Below are 20,921 nucleotides of genomic sequence, written 5' to 3'. Positions count from 1 at the left end.
TTTTTTATTAAAGGTCTGTAGTGGTGGAGCACACATTTCACATTCAGTGCAATGCATTCATAAACAGAATTTACATATTCTAAAATTAACATAAATTTTGCTGCTATTTATGCATCCTATCTGGTCATACTCAAGATCAGGTAATGGGCTGTTTGTTTGTGTTGCAAATAGGAATAACTCAAGTTATTCATACATCTCAACTGCAAATCTATCACTTTGATATTTTTACACTTTTTATGTATTTTGTGTCTTAGCAATATATATCAACTAGGCACATTGAGACAGAAGGTTAAATGTTTGGCTTAATGACTTAAAACTCCAGGGAAAGGGTTTTCAATAATTTTTGTTGAGGGATGCAGTATTTACTGCTACATCCTGTAGGAGCCTAACTCTTATTTCCTACAGAGTAGAACTAACCATCTCCATTTCTGCAGCAATTTTTAACAAGCCTTCAAGCTGCTGCTGCCGCTAAATCGCTTCAGTCGTGTCCGACTCTGTGCGACCCCATAGACGGCAGCCCAACAAGCTCCACCATCCCTGGGATTCTCCAGGCAAGAATACTGGAGTGGGTTGCCATTTCCTTCTCCAACGCATGAAAGTAGGCTACCCCACAATTTCTCTGGTTTCCTGCTCCCTCCTCTCCCATTAAATACTGATAAAATCCTATTTGGATCTCTTGGCTAAACAATCCCAAAGGTCAGGAGAAGCCTGGCCCATTTCCACTTTTGGAGGCCTGATTTATATTAAAGAAAAAAAAAAGAAATAATAAAACAGAGTTATAAAAATGGTGGTATACCTAAAATGTTTATATTTTAGAAATTATGATTTGTCTTGGGCATATACACAGATTCAGTAAAATTTAATTAGGCTATCCAAGATATTTGCAGGATTTATAAAAATTAATTAATTAAAATATTTAAGACAGTGGGTTCAGCAAAAGGACATAGAACTAAACTTCCATTATGGAGATGTTGGCCTCAGAGTATTTCTGGGTCTTCAGATATACATGAATTAGTACATAATGCTACTATTCTAAATTCAAGGCCTTTCATGTTAATGAGGCCTGAATGAAATGACCCTTTTGTCCTAGCTGCATCAAGTTTTAAACCAATCTGATGTACAACAGAGGAACAATGAAGGATCCTGTGCTGGGTATACTATTCTTTTCTATTTCTTAGTTCTGACTTCCTACCATATACAAAACATCTTGTTTTTATTACAATACTCCTTAAATTCTTTGGTCAAGAGAGCATGTTTTATAAGTTTAAAACAGCATATAAAATTATAAAGAATAAAATATCTTAGCAGTTATTAAAAATACTCTCTACAAATTGAATTTTACTTCCTAGTCACACACAGATTCACTTAGTGACAATTAAACTTAATTACCTCAATCCTCTTCTAACTGCAAAAGACATTACTATTATCATTACTACTATTAATATTATTATAGCTAAATTCACTGAATGCCTCACTATGTGCCAGGCACTGTAATAAGGCTTTGATTTGCAGCATCTTACTTGATTTGTGTAAATATTATTTACCTCATTTTTATAGACATAATATCAGTTACATACTTAGCGACTCTGAAACCTACAACAGGTTAATAATTTTAACCACAGCCTCATGGAAAATAAGAGTTGCATACCCTGGAATGAATCACTCCTGTTACCTAATGTAGACTTGGCCTCCTCAATCTCAGTTGAAATGTAAACAATAAATTATTTGATTATTAAAAATATAAATATCAAATCTAAAAATCTAGGCATAAAAATATCAAATGAAAAGAAGATTAAAATTTGGCATAAACATTAAGAACATAAGTTCTGAGTATTACAGCCCACTCATCACCTCATCCTTTTTCAGATCTTGCCTCATCAGTAGACATATCATCCTATGTTAGCCAGCCAGGGAACCAAAATTGTGGCCATCCATCAGACTGCTTCATTGCTTCCTGCAAAGTGTTGAGGGAGGAGATCACAGGCGGCTGAGTAGGTGGACAAAGCTTTGTTATGTCATGCAGTCTCTAAAGTATGTGATGGACCAAGTACTATGGAGGAGTAGTCGTCTTTTTTAAAAATGTTCTTTTGTGCAGACGTTCCAAAAGACATATGGGCTGGTAGGATCACAGATGGTAGGACTTATGTTACTTTTTCAAATACGCAAGATGTCAACAAAAGAAGGAGCTTAGAGTCAGCTGGTGGACTTTAGGATTACCAAAAAAAAAAAAAAAAAAATGACCATGATATACCAATGGGAGAACTCAAGAAAAGAGAAAACTTTGACTTTTACCTGGTAGCATCAGAGCATAGTCATGCCAAGTGCCCATTAGGTAGAAGAACCTTAATATGCAGATCTAGAATGGATCCTCAAGATCAAGCACTATAGTTGTCAAGAAGTATTATTTTGCCTAAGTATCCATTTTCAACCCATGGATACTTTCAATAACTGCTGCTTTTATAAATACATGCATGTGTGCTATGTGAGCTAAGTCGCTTCAATCATGTCCAACTCTTTGTGACCCCATGGATGATAGGCCACCAGGTTCCTCTGTCCATGGGATTCTCCAGGCAAGAAAACTGGAGTGGGTGGCCACGCCCTCCTCCGGGGATCTTCTCAACCCACGGATTGAACCGACAGTGTCATGTCTCCTGCACCAGCAAGTGGGTTTTTACCACTGAGCCACCTGGTGGTCTAAATGTCCTTAATTGGAATTGTTAGTTCATTTATTCCAAGTCCTTATCCATCTCAGTATTGGGCTTCTTATCACCATTATTTACTTTAGTTCATATTACAATTATAGTAAGAATCCTTTCTTAATTTTACATCAAATGTATTAAATATTGTTTAATCTGCCGTTGTTGTTCAGTTGCTAAGTTGTGTTGGACTCTTTTTCCACCCCACTGAACTGCACGCCAGGCTTCCCTATCCTTCATTAACTCCCAGAGTTTGCTCAAACTCATATCCATTGAGTCAGTAATGCCATCCAACCCCTTCTCCTCTTGCCCCCAAACTTTCCTAGCATCAGAGTCTTTTCCAATGCTACTAAGCCGCTTCAGTCGTGTCCGACTCTGTGCGACCCCGTGGACTGTAGCCCACCAGGCTCCTCTGTCCCTGGGATTCTCCAGGCAAGAACACTGGAGTGAGTTGCTATTTTCTTCTCCAATGCATGAAAGTGAAAAGTGAAAGTGAAGTCGCTCAGTCGTGTCTGACTCTTAGCGACCTCATGGACTGTAGCCCACCAGGCTCCTCCGTCCATGGGATTCTCCAGGCACGAATACTGGAGTGGGTTGCCATTTCCTTCTCCATTTTTCCAATGTGTTGGCTCTTTGAATCTACTGTGGGGCTATATTAAACCAGCTATTTCAGATTTATTGATGATATAGCCCTCAACTGGGACCAGAAAATCTGGTCCTAGCCTTGCTTTTGACACATTATGGTTAGGTGACCCTGTGTGGGTCTCTGAGCCTTGTTTATCACCTTTGTAAATGAGAGGACAGGAGTATGTGACAACTAAAGAGGAGGAAAGAAAAGATCTTTGTTTCAGCTCTAATTGTACATGATATAAGAAATTATCACTCTCTCCTAGAAAAGTATCTCCAGGAAAAGAAAAAAAAAATCCTAATGCCCATTTCATTTACATTCCTAACTAACCTATGGAAAAGCTATCTAGCGAAGTTGGGGCCACTGGGCCTATCAATTTGAGAGACAAATTGAGGATACTGTGAAAAAGATGCCACCTGCAACAGCCCAGCATTAATGTGAAAGTTTAGTGTTTAAAAAAACAAAACAAGCTCTCTGATTTTTATGGGTTCATAATCATCTCAATGATTTCTGAGTAAATTTTGAATTGATCACCTACAAGAGTTGAAGCACTGAACATAAAAACCTATTCAACAACGATGTGGCATGGTGTGAAACTAAAAATATGTGTTTCTCTTCTCAGTAAAGGATCCATTTTTATTTTCCATCTGCAAGAATGGAATACAGCAGCCATCTCAAACTGATGAATTTGAAGCAAATACAGAGGCCTACTTAGCAGGCATGCAGCCACAAGATAAGGAATGAATGATTCTAGAAATATGGGATTGTTCCCATTAAAATTTGGAGGTTTGTTCATTTCTATGCATGCCACAGACATTTAATGTCTTCCTTTCTCATTGAAGGGAAAACTGAATAACATTTATTAATGAAGTGGCCGGCAGCAAACCTGAGCTTTCCAAAACACAATGTAGAAATTGCTATTTGAAAGTGAGCAATGTGAAATTCAGACTTAATCTCACAGCTAGACATCATTTGGCTTATTACATGTAAGAACTTTTATAAACATGCCAGTCTTCCACTAAGTTTTTAATTGACAGATTTACTTTCTGCACCTTCAGAAAGAGCCTCCTCTTTCTCTCTCACCCAGGTTCCATTAAATATTACTTGGAATATTATTCTCAAAGTTGAAAATATTTGCTGAAACAAAGGATAATTTATTCTGGAATAATTTATTTAGGGAAAAATGTTGTCTGCAAGGAAAATCACAATAAAAGACTAGGATGTAGAAGACCAAGACTGATGAGGGAATTAAATCCACAAAAAAAGAGAAGAGGTGATCTGAGTGGTAGCACTGCTCTCCACCTGGTCTCTGGTCTGAACTTTTCTGATGGAAACTTTTGTCAAAAGCCAGGCAAAGAAAACAGGAAAAAATACAGAACTGAACCTAAAGATATTAAAAGTCCAAGAAAGCATAGCTTTGTTGTCTCTAGAGCAGAAAAGGCCACAATTGGGGAAAGGAGTCTCATTTAAGAGTCAACTCTCACAACACTAAAACATGGACAAAAGCATCAATCTTAGAAACCAACAGGAGAATGAGAGGATTGCCTAATGGGGAGCAATGCTAGTCTACAACCAGAAAGGAGGCTGCACGAACATCCCGGAGCATGCTGGACTCAAGAGGGTTGCTTTCCTAACCATAGGCATAGTTAGTAAGGTGGAGGGGGAAAGTATCGGTTGGCCAGAAAGGCCATTCAGTTTTTCCCAAATGAACATTTTGGCCAACCCAACACATTTTTTAATATCTACTTGAAAATCAGTTTACAGTTCCTATGATACATGACCCTAAATTCTCCAATAGTCATTTTTCTGAACATTCTTCCCATCTGGGGAGACTTTGTAATCCAACTAAATCCTTTTCTACAATATTTAAATAGCATGTTATCACCTACATGCAAGTACCTAGTTCATCCCATACTATAGACATTGCTTCCTATGTGAAAATTTTCACCATGACACCAGTTTTAGCCCAGTACCATCTCTTACTTAAAGGCCACACTAAGATCTCCTGGGATAATAGATAACTAGTGGTATGCCACTGCTTACATTTATTCTTGTACACTCCACTGTGGCGTAAAATGAGTCCCATGAACTCAGTGATCCGGAGGTTCACTCAGGTCTCAAAGTAATTACCATCCTATAATCGAAATCTACTTTCAAAGTAGATGAAAAATATGTGACAACTAAGATGGTTCATTTTATCAACTTCTAATTACCTGATATATTCACTCTTACTGGAAATGATTTTTACTCATTATTGATGAACGTACTCTCAACTTCATATACAACACACCACCCAAGACCTTGCTTGCTCTTATTTAATAATTAAACCTCTCATTGTCTTCTAATCCATGCTTATCCAACCTTTGGTAAAAAGCAATAGCTTACATTTACAGAGCACCAATCATGAATCCAGATCAATTGCCAGAGCATTATTCTTCCTCACAGAAATCTAGTAAGATCTGTTTATATGTTTCTGTAAGTTTAGGTATGAGGCAACTGCTTTACAGAGGTTCAAATAACCTATCCAAGTTCATATAGCTATTAAGTCAGGGAATCTGTATTCAGAGTGATGTTTGGCTTAAAAACTTGTCTTTTCCTTGTATTATCACACTGCTTCTTAGTTTAATTTGTCCTTCCACAAAGAGAAATTGTAATGTAAACCACTAAAAAGAGATTTAGTCTTGGCCTGGGTGGGCTACTAGCTCTTCTTGCTTTCTGAAAACATTTGTTCATATCTTATTGCCTCTACATCCTGGTTCTTTTCCTCCATGTCTTGTGTACAGCTTCCTAATTCTATGTCCTTCCTCATATGTCCTTCCTGCATGAAACATTATCACAGGCACGCAAGTACTTGCTGCCCAAACTATGCAAATCAGTTACATCAACTTGTTTTCTCCTTGCATCGCTATTTAAAATTGAGAACTTCAGTTAGCAGAATCCAGGGACAAATAGATGCCAGAGAATCCCACTTTCTTTTTCTTTTTAACTTGTGTAGCCAAGGACAGATATGATTCTTTCAGGCTTAAAGCAAAGAAAGCCTCTGGTACATCTTTCACAATTTATAGGAAACCTAATTAAGCAGGAAATGATTGTGGTGCCTCATGTGTACATAATGTATCATTTTCAGAATTCCTTCAGACAATCATTTCATGTGACCATAACAATGATTATAAGAGGTAGACAAAAACAGGGTTCAACTGAGGTTGGAAGATTTTCTCAAGGTCACACAGCAAAATTAATTAATATTAAAATACTTTTATCCCATCCCAGTTGAGTAATTATTTAACTGGAAATATTCAGCTATCTCCACTGAAAATAATTTTTAAAAATACTTATATATCGAGAATTTAAAATGTTTAATGTTAAATATTAAAAGGATAGAAAGCAGTATACATTATGAACTTTTTCATAACAGTAGGTTTTCTTAAACCCTGGGTGGCGGGAGGGAGTCACTGATGGACTTTTAGAACTTCATGAAGTTCAGTAAATTATATACAAAATTTTACAAATTCTACATTTTGTTAAGGAAAAGTTTGACAGTTCTTATCAATTTTCAAAGCTGTCTATGACCAAGAAACTTTAAGAACCACAGATTTAGAGCTAAAAATGTAGTTAAAACAGAATAATTAAACCTCTAAGATGAGTTGTCATATAACTTCAATTATTCAAAAAATAATGGCAAAATTAATTTTTTTCTAAAGATCTCATATGTTTTCAAAATCACATAATCTGAAAACAGTATTTTTTGGGAGTAAATGCTCCTCAGACTGTTTCAAGCCTTTCATTAATTTTCAGAATTCTGAAACAGTTGACTTTGACACTTTCCAGTGCTCTTGTTGCTTTTATGAAGTTTTTTTTTTTTTTTTCAGAAATCTTTACTTCACTATTCCAGAGGTGCACCCCCAGCTGTGTATTGGTATGATCTGACCTGGAACACTGTGTAAAAGCCTAAGTGCTTTTTTGAAAATGAAAGGATCTCAATCTCAGTGGCAAACAATCAAGGAAGGTGAAGATTACCACTGCCTGAGACTTCAATACTGGTTGGGGAAAGTAAGTAACCAGCAAAAAAATTAATTCTAGGGGAATGAGATAGTTGTAGTGGGCTTTGATAAGCTCCCAAATAAACTCTGATAAACTTCCCAGGGGCAGAGGTTGGAAAAGTTACATGGAAGTTTAAAAGGGACTGGAAAAGTTCCCACTTATATATCTATTGCTAGTTAAATCTGAGACTCGCACAAGCAAGAAGTGAAAGCTGGGGAAGACTTGTAAACTGAACTTTGAACGTATGCCCCACCCCACACATAGAACCCCTCAGCAACAACTGGAAAGCCATTGGCTCAAAATGTCTATGTATAACCTCTAACCAATCACTGGCTGACCTTTAAACTATGCTAGTATAAAGAATCCACCTGCAAGATGGGAGACCCAGGTTCAGTCCCTGGGTCAGGAAGATCCCCTGGAGAAGGAACTGGCAACCCGCTTCAGTATTCTTGCCTGGAGAATCCCATGGACAGAGAAGCCTGGTGGACCATGGGGTCCCAAAGAGTCAGATATGACTGAGCAACTGCATGATGTGATATGACGGGAAAGATTGAGGACAGGAGGGAAAGGGTGCAACAGAAGATGGACGGTATCATCGACTCAATGGACATGAGTTTGAGCAAACCCCAGAAAATAGCGAAGGACAGGGAAGCCTAGCTTGCTTTAGTCACTGGGGTCACAGAGTCGGACACAACTTAGCCACTGAACAACAACAAAGCTATCCTAGGAAGGAAGCAATAGCTAAGAAGCCAGTCAAGAATAAAAAGGATGAGCTATCAGTGGCCATAGAATCCATGAAAGACATCTACAAAATTGTGTCCAATCAAGTCATTAAATAATTGAAAAAAAGCACCAGCAGCAACTACCAACCCTGAGTAAGAGATCAGAATCCATCGGTGCTACAATATATCATTCAAAATATCCACATTTCAAACAAAACTTACAACAAGCAAGCAAGGAAGTGCCATCTACACACAGGGACTTCTCTGGTGGTCCAGTGGCTAAGATTCTGCAGCTTAAATGCACGAGGCGTGGGTTTGATCCCTGGTCAGGGAACTAGATCCCATATGCACAACCAAACATCCCACACACCACAAGGAAGATGGAAGATCCCGCGTGCTGCAACTAAGACCCAGCGCAGCCAAATAAGTATTTTTTTAATGCTTAAAAAAAAAAAAAAAGAGTCTATAGAGACTGACTCATTGCAAAGGAATAGAACTTCTACAAAAGCATTTCTGTGAGTTATCCAGGACTGAAGATGCTGCAACAGAGTCTTAGTTGTTCCTACAGGAAGGAAAATGTCAGCGTTTCAGAGTGACTCGGGTGCCCTATATTCTAAAGTAGTCTAACTCTTCCATTTGGGCACTGGTCCGTATACTTTAAATACCAGAAACACCCATCTTTCTGTATTTAACCCACTGGCTATCATTTCAATCACCCAGTCGCAGCAGCTGTCTGTTCCACTTGCAACTCTTGCTGTGATCATCTCCAGAGAGGATGGGCATAAAAATGGGATATGCAGGGCTGCCGTTGTAATCTGGCACTGGAGTTTTTGCCCTTCCCAATGCATCACACTGTAACTGATTAGGTGGAAAGGCACCAAAGAGCATTTGGGCAGGAAGAGAAATGCCTTGTTATCTCGAGGAGTCCATACTTCAGTGGGTCTGGTAGATTTCCTCGGGTCCTAGAGCCCGCATTTCCCTCTATAGCTGGCAACAGAAAAAGTTACTGCTCCACATGGTGTCTTTTTAAAATAAAGTCAAGTAAGCAAGAAAATAGCTTCTGAAGAAAATGGTAGTAAGGGAAGAGGCATAAAACTTCCGCAATTTTAGTATGTTCCCATTGCTGCTGCTATAAATTGCAGCACTGAGACGGTGTGGTTTGAAAGAGACCCCCCCAGCAGTTTATCATTTTGCTTTTGCACTTCCACCTAATAAAGTCAAATTGAGCATCCTGAGATTTAAATTCTATATGATTGTGACTGTTTTAAGCAACTTGACTGTGAAGGCAAAACACAGCAGCAGCATGGCTATATCCACCTACATATACGCTTAGCGTGAGCACGTTTTCCTCTAGGTTTCTATGCGATGTGGAAGCACGCTCCTTCCATAAGAGCATCTGAGGCTGTTAAAACCCACAGGAGAACTACTCTCTGGAGATACAAGACCCATGAAAACCAAGGGAGTGAAGACAGGAAAAGATGACTGTAGAGTAGCAGGACCAGAAAAGAGGTGAGGAAGGAATTTCTATGTCTTGGGAGGAGCCACACTGCAAAGACTTCAATATAGAAAAGCTTCAATAAAGGGATCACTGGGAAATGTAAGCTGAATCTGATCATGTGGGAAATCAGTTAGGGGCAAGCTTCTCTCACTGCTATTTAGGAAGCAGAACTGTGTCTTATTGTCAATCTTTTAGACAATCTAGTAAACACAGTTTTTCTGCTCTGTATCATAAAGAAGCCAGAAATCCAGCTTAGTCTGAAGCCTACCTGGTCCCCAGGCAGGCTTTTGACTTGTACTGAAACTCTAATCTTTCATTCACAGTTCTAATACTGGAAAGCAACCGAGCATTGCATGTTCTTAAAGAACATTTTCCAGTAAAACATAGTGGATTTAGTGCTGCATTTGAAATTTAAACGTATCAGAAGTTGCAAATCAAACAAGGAAGAAGAAAACAAAATATCAATAAGCTTTTATTTTCTATTAACTGTAAAATTCAACTAATTAAAATAACATACACCCAGCCTGGAATGCTCTTCCTTTAGCTTTTCCCATGATTAACTCCTCATCATCCTTTAGGACTCAAATATTAAGGCCACCAACTTCCAGCATCTGGCTTGGGCTATATCCTCTAAAACCTCTTTGTTTTCTTTTCACATATAATCATTTGTTAGTTGTTTATCTGCTCCATTTAAATGGAACCTCAATGAGAACAAGGATTGTGTTTATCACAGACCCTAATAACTAGACAATGCATCATAAATATTTGAAAGAATATTTTTGGATCAGAAAATGGATTATGCAGCTCTTCTACATGGGTCATATTTCTGGTATAGTAACTCTGAGCTTCAACAAACAATATCAGATAAATTTGCATTTTTATTATCTTTTAATATATAAAACACATTTATTCCTTCTTTTGTAAATTGACCTGATTTTTTAAGCACTTACAATTTAACCGTTGTTTTAAGATTTTAGAGCACCAAAGATAAATGTCACAGACACTGTCTGGAAGGATCCACAATAACGAACATTCTAGTAGTTATACAGAATTGCATGCAACATCACTGGCCCTTTTACTACTCTGTGCCATTGTATGTGTGCATGTCTGCTAAGTCACTACAGTCATGTCCGACTCTTTGCAATCCTATGGACTGTAAGCCCACCAGGCTCCTCTGTTCTTGGGATTCTCCAGGCAAGAATACTGGAGTGGGCTGCCATGCCCTCCTCCAAGGGATCTTCCAGACCCAGGGATTGAACCCGGGTCTCTTATGTCTCCTGCCTCGGCAGGCAGGTTCTTTACCACTGGTTCCACTTGTGCATGCTGATCCCATTTTCTGGAAAGCCATGGTAGCTTTAGTATTAATACCTTGAAATACCTTCTTCATTTTCTGCAACACACTGAATAGTGATGATACACGCTACATTTCAAATACATACACAGGGGAAACAGCAGAGGTTTTCACAACTATCATCTGGAACCACGGTGTGTCACAGTAAAGGAGACACAGAACAAAAATACTGACAAGTTTGCTGAAGCCGTAAGTCTTTGAATTGTTGATGCAACTGCAAACACGGGACGTCTTGAAGATATTAGGCAAACCGATGTTTAGATGACTAGGCTCAGAAATTAGAAGACAGTTGGAAGTGGAAGGTCAGAAATGGTTAGAAACTTCTCTTACCCGGTGAGCTTAACTGAAAGCAATTTATCACTCCAGAAGCACAGAATATCAGACAAGAGTTTCTGTATTAAAAAGTAAATAAAGGTTTAAATCCTAAATGGTTTATATTTTCTTAGTGAGAATAGAGCTGAGGCTAATGCTACCCCATGCTTTAACACTTCAACCATCTTGTGTAAGTACCCTCCAAAGGGCTTAATTCAATCCTGCTTTTTATAAAAAGAGCTAAGAAAATAATAACAACTGATTTCAGTTACAGAATAAAGGTAGAAGTCATTGACAGATGCAAACATTTATGGATTATAGTTTAGTAGAAAATAGCAAGGATGAAAATATCATTTTTTAATCAAACATCTTTAAAAGATTTGTATATTACCAAAATGGCATAAAATAGTGAAGATCATAAATGTAATCTGCCCCATGTGATATACTGTCTACAGGTTAATCACATTTATAAGCACCTGTAATGTATTTTGGAAATAGAGTAGGAGTCCAAACTATTCTTCTGTCAACCACTAGCTTGTTGGCAGAGAAACTTTCTACAGCTTATTTCTCAGCTCTAGAATGGGGACGATTTTCTACCTTCCTCATGGGCTGTTTTAAGGATTACAACTACCTCTGAGTGTTTTGAAAATGTATAAAAGGATTATGCATGAATTTCTATGCCACCTTAAACAGCCACCTTCAAATACCTGAGAATTATTATTGTTTCTAATAATAAATCATCCATGTTGTTCATGTACTAACCTATCAGGTCAGATCCCAGTCTCCAGGTCACAATCCGTCATCAGGAAGTCAGGACTCCCGCCTCCCTCCCTTATGTCCTTCAGCCACTAGATGTGGAGTGATCAGTTCAGTTCAGTTTAGTTGCTCAGTCCTGTCCAACTCTTTGCGACTCCATGAAACGCAGCACTCCAGGCTTCCCTGTCCATCACAAACTCCCGGATTTCACTCAGACTCATGTCCATTGAGTAGGTGATGCCATCCAGCCATCTCATCCTCCGTCGTCCCCTTCTCCTCCTGCCCTCAATCCTTCCCAGCATCAGAGTCTTTTCCAAGGAGTCAACTCTTCGCATGAAGTGACCAAAGTACTGGAGTTTCAGCTTTAGCATCATTCGCTTCAAAGAAATCCCAGGGCTGATCTCCTTCAGAATGGACTGGTTGGATCTCCTTGCAGTCCAAGGGACTCTCAAGAGTCTTCTCCAACACCACAGTTCAAAAGCATCAATTCTTCAGCGCTCAGCCTTCTTCACAGTCCAACTCTCACATCCATACATGACCACTGGAAAAACCATAGCCTTGACTAGACAGATCTTTGTTGGCAAAGTAATGTCTCTGCTTTTGAATATGCTATCTAGGTTGGTCATAACTTTCCTTCCAAGGAGTAAGTGTCTTTTAATTTCATGGCTGCAATCACTATGTGCAGTGATTTTGGAGTGATCAAAACCCTCTAAAAATCTAAGTTCCACTCTGACAGCAGACACTGCCTCATTCCTGTCTCTCCTTCATCCCCTTTCTTCCATCATTTAAGTAGCAGCAAAGCCATTCCCTTGGTTGCCCATCTTAGGGGAAATTCTCTCGTACTTCCTATTTCTCTATCTGTAATAGAAAAACTTGTTCAAATGATATTTGTCTCTTGCTGTCCTGTCAATTCCTTGAGGGCAAATGAAGGTCACTTTTTCTTTTTTGTGTTTATATTTTCATTCAAATCCCAAAGAAAAGCAATGCCAAAGAATGCTCAAACTACCTCACAACTGCACTCATCTCACACGCTAGTAAAGTAATGCGCAAAATTCTCCAAGCCAGGCTTCAGCAATATGTGAACTGTGAACTTCCAGATATTCAAGCTGGTTTTAGAAAAGGCAGAGGAAACAGAGATCAGATTACCAACATCCACCGGATCATCGAAAAAGCAAGAGAGTTCCAGAAAAACATCTATTTCTGCTTTATACTATGCCAAAGCCTTTGACTGTGTGGATCACAATAAACTGCGGAAGATTCTGAAAGAGCTGGGAATACCAGACCACCTGACCTGCCTCTTGAGAAACCTGTATGCTGGTCAGGAAGCAACAGTTAGAACTGGACCTGTAACCACAGACTGGTTCCAAATAGGAAAAGGAGTACGTCAAGGCTGTATATTGTCACCCTGCTTTTTTAACTTATGTGCAGAGTACATCATGAGAAACACTGGGCTGGAAGAAGCACAAGCTGGAATCAAGATTGCCAGGAGAAATATCAATCACCTCAGATATGCAGATGACACCACCCTTATGGCAGAAAGTGAAGAGGAACTCAAAAGCCTCTTGATGAAAGTGAAAGTGGAGAGTGAAAAAGTTGGTTTAAAGCTCAACATTCAGAAAACGAAGATCATGGCATCTGGTCCCATCACTTCATGGGAAATAGATGGGGAAACAGTGTCAGACTTTATTATTTCGGGCTCCAAAATCACTGCAGATGGTGACTGCAGCCATGAAATTAAAAGACGTTTACTCCTTGGAAGGAAAGTTATGACCAACCTAGATAGCATATTCAAAAGCAGAGACATTACTTTGCCAACAAAGGTTCGTCTAGTCAAGGCTATGGTTTTTCCAGTGGTCATGTATGGATGTGAGAGTTGGACTGTGAAGAAAGCTGAGTGCCAAAGAATTGATGCTTTTGAACTGTGGTGTTGGAGAAGACTCTTGAGAGTCCCTTGGACTGCAAGGAGGTTCAACCAGTCCATTCTTTAGGAGATCAGCCCTGGGTGTTCATTGGAAGGACTGATGCTAAAGCTGAAACTCCAGTACTTTGGCCACCTCACACGAAGAGTTGACTCGTTGGAAAAGACCCTGATGCTGGGAGGGATTGGGGGCAGGAGGAGAAGGGGACAACAGAGGATGAGATGGCTGGATGGCATCACCGACTCAAGGGACATGAGTTTGAGTGAACTCTGGGAGTTGGTGATGGACAGGAAGGCCTGGTGTGCTGGGATTCATGGGGTTGCAAACAGTCAGACACGACTGAGCAACTGAGCTGAACTGAATGTGTTGACCAGTATATTGTCAACATAGCAGCAGTACATAAAAGTTTATTAAGAAATAAACATTTGGATTTCTCTCTTCTGCAGAGCCCTCCACTACTTAGAATTAAGACAGTGAAGCCTGAGTCTATCCTGCTTAGAAATGGTGTTTTCATTGCTCCCTTACTTAATGCCCATAATAACTGCTTCCATTCTGCACCAACAAACCCCTCAAGTCCATTCTCCATATAGCAGCCAGACTGATCGTCTTAGAGCATAAATTAGAATGTGGCCTTTCCCAGATTCAATTACTCCAATGGTTTTGCACCAGCACTTAGAATTAAATTCAAACTCCCTTTCACGGCCTTGGTGATATGATTTCTATTAAGAAGAATGTTCCTGCACATGTCCCCAATCTCACCTGCTCCCTGTTCCCTTTTACTCACTGTACCTCAACCACAGTGATCCCAGAACACACCGCTAATTTTCAGGTTAGGACATTTAGCCAACCATCCTTTCAGCATGAAACGCTCTGCTTCTCAATCTTTATTCAGCTCACTTAGCTCCACAGACACTGCCTCTAAAAGCCTATTAGCATGAGATCCAGAGGAGCCGCCCAAGATACTCTCTATCACCTCTATTTTGTTCTTAACAGTTCTTAAGATTATATGGTACATTCTGAATTATGTGTTTATCCTCTCTCTTTTCTCACACTATGTAAATCCCAGGAGGTAAGAAACCTTGCCTATTTCACTTCCCACAATATCCCTAGTGTCTAATACAGTACCTGGCATATAGTAGGTATTCAACGGATGATTTTTGGAGAAGTAATTGAATAAATATGGGTTTTACCTCCACATTCCCAGATACTCTTTTAAAATATGCTTTAGAGTTTTATTCTGAAATATCTCTATTTTATATTCTAAAGACAATCCCAAAGCAGCATCTACAGAAATCACAGTTTAATCATTTTAAAATCTATTCAGTCTAGCATGTGTCAGACATGCGGGTCATGCTCAGTATTTATGGAATTCTACATAAATGAAATACACATAATCATTTATTTTTATATGGCTCAAAGTTGTACATTTACACTTATTCAAATGCAAACTCCAGCTTAAGAGTTTATTTTGCTACTAGAGTTCATTTTTCAATGTGTTCTTTTTGGTTAAAAAGATGAATCCTCAGATTAATTTCATAAAGGGAAAGTTGGATTCCTAGGTTAACTGTTAAGAATCTGTTCAGTTTATCAGCTTCTGAACCGTGAAAAGAACCTTTTAACATTCGGATCAACTGTGACCTCAGCAATGATTTATAAAGAAACTATAGGATGCTGTTTGATTTGCATGACCTAGTCTTCCCTTCTTCTTTGGGCTTATTTTTGAGTATGATCAAGAAAATGTTTAATAGTTACCTATCCTTTTTTTTAATTATTTTTTATTGAAGGCTAATTGCTTTACAGAATTTTGCTGTCTTCTGTCAAATCTCAACATGAATCAGCCACAGGTATACATATGTCCCCTCCCTTTTCAACCTGCCTCCCCTCTCTCTCTTCATCCCAACCCCTCTAGATTGATACAGAGTCCCTGTTTGAGTTTCCTGAGCCTTACAGCAAATTCCCGTTGCCTATCTATTTTACATATGGCAATGTAAGTTTCCTTGTTACTCTTTCCATACATCTCACCCTCTCCTGCGCTCTCCCCATGTCCATAAGTCTGTTTTCTATGTCTGTTTCTCCATTGTTGCCCTGTAAATAAATTCTTCAGTATGCTCATGGGTGTATATGTATATGTGTCTATTCAGTCACATTTTCTATTGTTGTTATAAACCCCTGCCTCTACATTGAGCTTTTGCAATTCTGAGGAGTTTCCTTTTTTTTCCCTTTTTTCTTTCTCCTTCCCCCCTTTTTTCCTCTCTTTTATAATTTTAATTTTTAACTTTTTTAAACCTATTATATTTTTTCTACATTTCTTTCTTTGCTTGCCTTTCCTACTGTTCTTTTCCCCTTGCAGTTAATCTTTAATGTATATAAATCTTCATCTACCTCTATTTAACTTTGCATACCTATCCTTTATTGAATGAAATCAAATATTGGAATTACTGCATAGGCACATACATACTTTTTCGCCATTGTTCTTGCTTTGTGATTTTGCAGTCTTATTTACTTTCCATACAAGTAAGTCTTGTAACTTATCTTCTCCAGGGGAGCTTCCCAACCCAGGAATCGAACCCATGTCTCTTGCATCTCCTGCACTGGCAGGCGGGCTCTTCACCACTAATGCCACCTGGGAAGCCCAATAAAAAAGCTATTTTCTCTTAATGAAAATTCATCTTTTGTCCAGTCTGCTTGAGGCTCTATCAAGCCTAGATACATGTCTGTTAAAAAGCTCCGCTGAATCTTTAGAATTCACATTCTATTTTTCTAGAGTTCACATTCAACATAAATGTCAAAAAAGCACACCTATGGCTAACACCCTCTGCCTAATACTTTTTAGACCTGATCACTTCATGCTAAGCCTCACTATACAAATGGGAAGGATCTTGTTAAAGCTGCAAAAGAACATAAACAGACGTCCCCAAAGGATAGGAAATTTTAAGACTATGAATTATGAAGAAGATTAGACTTGATTCAACATTTCTAACTTAGAAATGATAAGATTAATAAGCAAGATCACATTGACTCAATGATAGGCATTTTCAAAACTTTTTAAGCAGAAAACTGAGTCCAATGAGTTTGTTGAGCTAAGAGAAAATAATTCAAAAGTCATTAACTAATATTGATAAGGGACCAGACCCTGGGCAATCAAAACTATTTTCTCTATAGGAAAGATAGCTAGATTCTGATACCAAAGGAACAAAAAGATTTTCTTGAAATAGTTTAGGGGTAAAAGATATGTAAAGATTTCAGAACTTTAGAGCACAAATATGAAGTGGGCTGATATGAAACTAATAATTAACCTGTGTAGATCCAAGCATCAAGTACATCTGTATTCATTATCGCTTCATGAACATTGAAATCTGTTCCCAGCCTCTGAGGGCTGAGGTAGTGAACAAGAGGCATTCTCACAAAATGACCAGAAAGCAGGAATTATGAGTTCAATGTGATAAGCAATGACATTGAATTTCAGAGATTAAAAAATGTCCACAATTGGCAACCTGTGCAGGAAGAAAGTCCAAAAGGGAGGGGTTATATGTATATGTGTGGCTGATTCATGTTTCTGTACAGTAGAAACAATCTACATTATAAAGCAGATCAGATCAGATCAGATCAGTTGCTCAGTCGTGTCTGACTCTGCAACCCCATGAATTGCAGCACGCCAGGCCTCCCAGTCCATCACCAACTCCAGGAGTTAACTCAGACCCACGTCCATTGAGTCAGTGACGCCATCCAGCCATCTCATCCTCTGTTGTCCCCTTCTCCTCCTGCCCCCAATCCCTCCCAGCATCAGAGTCTTTTCCAATGAGTCAACTCTTCGCGTGAAGTGACCAAAGTACTGGAGTTTCAGCTTTATCATCATTCGCTTCAAAGAAATCCCAGGGCTGATCTCCTTCAGAATGGACTGGTTGGATCTCCTTGCAGTCCAAGGGACTCTCAAGAGTCTTCTCCAACATCACAGTTCAAAAGCATCAATTCTTCAGCACTCAGCCTTCTTCACAGTCCAACTCTCACATCCATACATGACCACTGGAAAAACCATAGCCTTGACTAGACGGACCTTTGTTGGCAAAGTAATGTCTCTGCTTTTGAATATGCTATCTAGGTTGGTCATAACTTTCCTTCCAAGGAGTAAGCGATTTTTAATTTCATGGCTGCAATCACCGTCTGCAGTGATTTTGGAGCCCAAAAAATAAAGTCTGACCCTGTTTCCACTGTTTCCCCATCTATTTCCCATGAAGTGATGTGACCGGATGCCATGATCTTCGTTTTCTGAATGTTGAGCTTTAAGCCAACTTTTTCTCTCTCCACTTTCACTTTCATCAAGAGGATTTTTAGTTCCTCTTCACTTTCTGCCATAAGGGTGGTGTCATCTGCATATCTGAGGTTCTTGATATTTCTCCCGGCAATCTTGATTCCAGCTTGTGCTTATTCCAGTCCAGCATTTCTCACGATGTACTCTGCATATAAGTTAAATAAACAGGGTGACAATATACAGCCTTGATGAACTCCTTTTCCTATTTGGAACCAGTCTGTTGTTCCATGTCCAGTTCTAACTGTTGCTTCCTGACCTGCATACAAATTTCTCAAGAGGCAGATCAGGTGGTCTGGTATTCCCATCTCTTTCAGAATTTTCCACAGTTTATTGTGATCCACAGAGTCAAAGGCTTTGGCATAGTCAATAAAGCAGAAATAGATGCTTTTCTGGAATTCTCTTGCTTTTTCGATGATCCAGCAGATGTTGGCAATTTGATCTCTGTTTCCTCTGCCCTTTCTAAAACCAGCTTGAACATCAGGAAGTTCACGGTTCACATATTGCTGAAGCCTGGCTTGCAGAATTTTGAGCATTACTTTACTAGTGTGTGAGATGAGTGCAATTATGTGATAGTTTGAGCATTCTTTGGCATTGCCTTTCTTTGGCATTGGAATGAAAACTGAACTTTTCCAGTCCTGTGGCCACTGCTGAGTTGTCCAAATTTGCTGGCATATTGAGTGCAGCACTTTCACAGCATCATCTCTCAGGATTTGGAATAGCTCAACTGGAATTCCATCACCTCCACTAGCTTTGTTCATAGTGATGCTTTCTAAGGTCCACTTGACTTCACATTCCAGGATGTCTGGCTCTAGGTCAGTGATCACACCATCGTAATTATCTGGGTCGTGAAGATCTTTTTTGTACAGTTCTTCTGTGTATTCTTGCCATCTCTTCTTAACATCTTCTGCTTCTGTTAGGTCCATACCATTTCTGTCCTTTATCAAGCCCATCTTTGCATGAAATGTTCCTTTGGTATCTCTGATTTTCTTGAAGAGATCCCTAGTCTTTCCCATTCTGGTGTTTTCCTCTATTTCTTTGCATTGATCGCTGAAGAAGGCTTTCTTATCTCTTCTTTCTATTCTTTGGAACTCTGCATTCAGATGCTTATATCTTTCCTTTCCTCCTTTGCTTTTCGCTTATCTTCTTTTCACAGCTATTTGTAAGGCCTCCGCAGACAGCCATTTTGCTTTTTTGCATTTCTTTTCCATGGGGATGGTCTTGATCCAACTATACTGCAAAAAACAATTAATTTTAAAATGCCCACAGTCACACAGTAATGAAAAAAACAAACCTCTAACTCTGAGGTTTCTTTTCCTTAATATAACATTTGTTCAGATAAGTTGCACTGAAATATAAAGGAACAGTTGCCATCCCAATTTTCCCTACTGGTTAAGACTACAGATTTTGAAGTCAGATGTGTTGCATGCTCAGATGACCACTCATGTCTGATTCTGTGACCCCATGGCTGCAGACCACAAGGCTCCTCTGTCCATGGGATTCTCCAGGCAAGAATACTGCTGGGGTTGCCATATCCTTCTTCAGAGGATCTTCCCAACCCAGAGATCAAACCTGAATCTCTCATGTCTCCTGCACTGGTAGGCACAGGGTGCAGTAATTGGAGGCATGGACTTTAGAGTCTGGCAGCACAAGGGTTAAATTCACATTTAGCTGAGCTACTTTTATCAAGTTACAGAAAATCTCTAAGCCTAAGTCATTTCCTTTGTAAAAGGGTGACAATTATATCACCTCCTTCATGGGATTATTAGGAGGCTAAAATTACTGGAATAAAGAATAGAGCATGGACTTTAATAAGTGCTCAGCATTACTTTTCTTACATATAGTCATTCATCTAAAATTAATAACTATAAACAATTAGATATCAGCTTAAAGATCTTATAATAAGCTGATCTAATAAACTTTTATATATATAATTACATAGACATTTAAAGTGTTGTATGGAATATTTTATGCAACAACATAGCACTTAAAAATAATATGAAGTGTGAAGTATATTATTTTTAAATAAAAGGACTTGAGTTTAAACATTTAAGAGTGGCTTTTCCTCTTTGGTAGGATTATACACAATTATTTATTCTTGCTTTATATTTAAGAATTTATAAGTAATATGATTTACCTATATACCCAGAAAACTTATAAGTTATAAATGAAGAAATCAAAAGAAAGTATTTGCTTGTCTGCAATCTTTTGATTTGTTTTAAATTGCTTCACAGAGCTTTTTAGTGTCAATAGTGCAAAAATGACCTTAATTCTAGGTCAAATCTTAAAAATAATTTATAATTTCTCAGTTAGTTCAAACCAAATTCACTATACTTATAAAGATTCTCTCTGGATTCTATTTAGCACTCCATCAGTGACTCCACCGTTAAAGAAACAGGTGCAACATTAATGAGACCAAGGTAGAAAAATCTTCCATGCAGAAATAAAAGTGTTTTGACATTATGAAGTGGATTGGCTGTGTAAAATTACATAGCCATGTAGATTTCAATTCTATTTAAAACATAGGAACACCTTCTTGTCTACTAAGTGCAACAATATGATAGAACTGGGGAGAATAACAGTTAGGTTTTGTTATTTCTGAGACAGAGAGCGAAAAATGAAGAACAAAACTCATCCCCAAACCTGAGCCAGACTTACTACATATAAAAGCATGTTTTCCACCCCTGGAAAT

The 20,921-nt window shown here is 38.7% G+C and overlaps 1 protein-coding gene across 18 annotated transcripts in view; it reads right to left on the bottom strand.

The window, feature by feature from the left end:
- LOC147366710 (uncharacterized) overlaps positions 1 to 20,921 on the bottom strand; it is a 1,020,409-nt gene that overhangs the window by 862,328 nt on the left and 137,160 nt on the right. Inside the window, exon 6 of one of the 18 annotated variants that reach the window (XR_015168979.1) lies at positions 19,354 to 19,459. The exons of 16 other annotated variants lie outside the window; for them this stretch is intronic. Coding sequence is in view for 1 of the 2 variants with exons in the window: in XM_086414228.1 (XP_086270354.1) it covers positions 19,369 to 19,464 (96 nt within the window). In the remaining variant the exon portion in view is untranslated. Of the gene's footprint in view, positions 1 to 19,353; positions 19,465 to 20,921 lie in introns of those variants that run through there. One more of the 18 variants, XM_086414228.1, reaches the window with a different exon arrangement.

Source organism: Bos grunniens, chromosome 8 (assembly GCF_055505025.1).
Source record: "Bos grunniens cultivar Pamir isolate PY7600 chromosome 8, Bosgru_T2T1.0, whole genome shotgun sequence".
NCBI lineage: Eukaryota > Metazoa > Chordata > Mammalia > Artiodactyla > Bovidae > Bos > Bos grunniens.
This window is presented reverse-complemented; position numbering and strand designations above follow the sequence as displayed.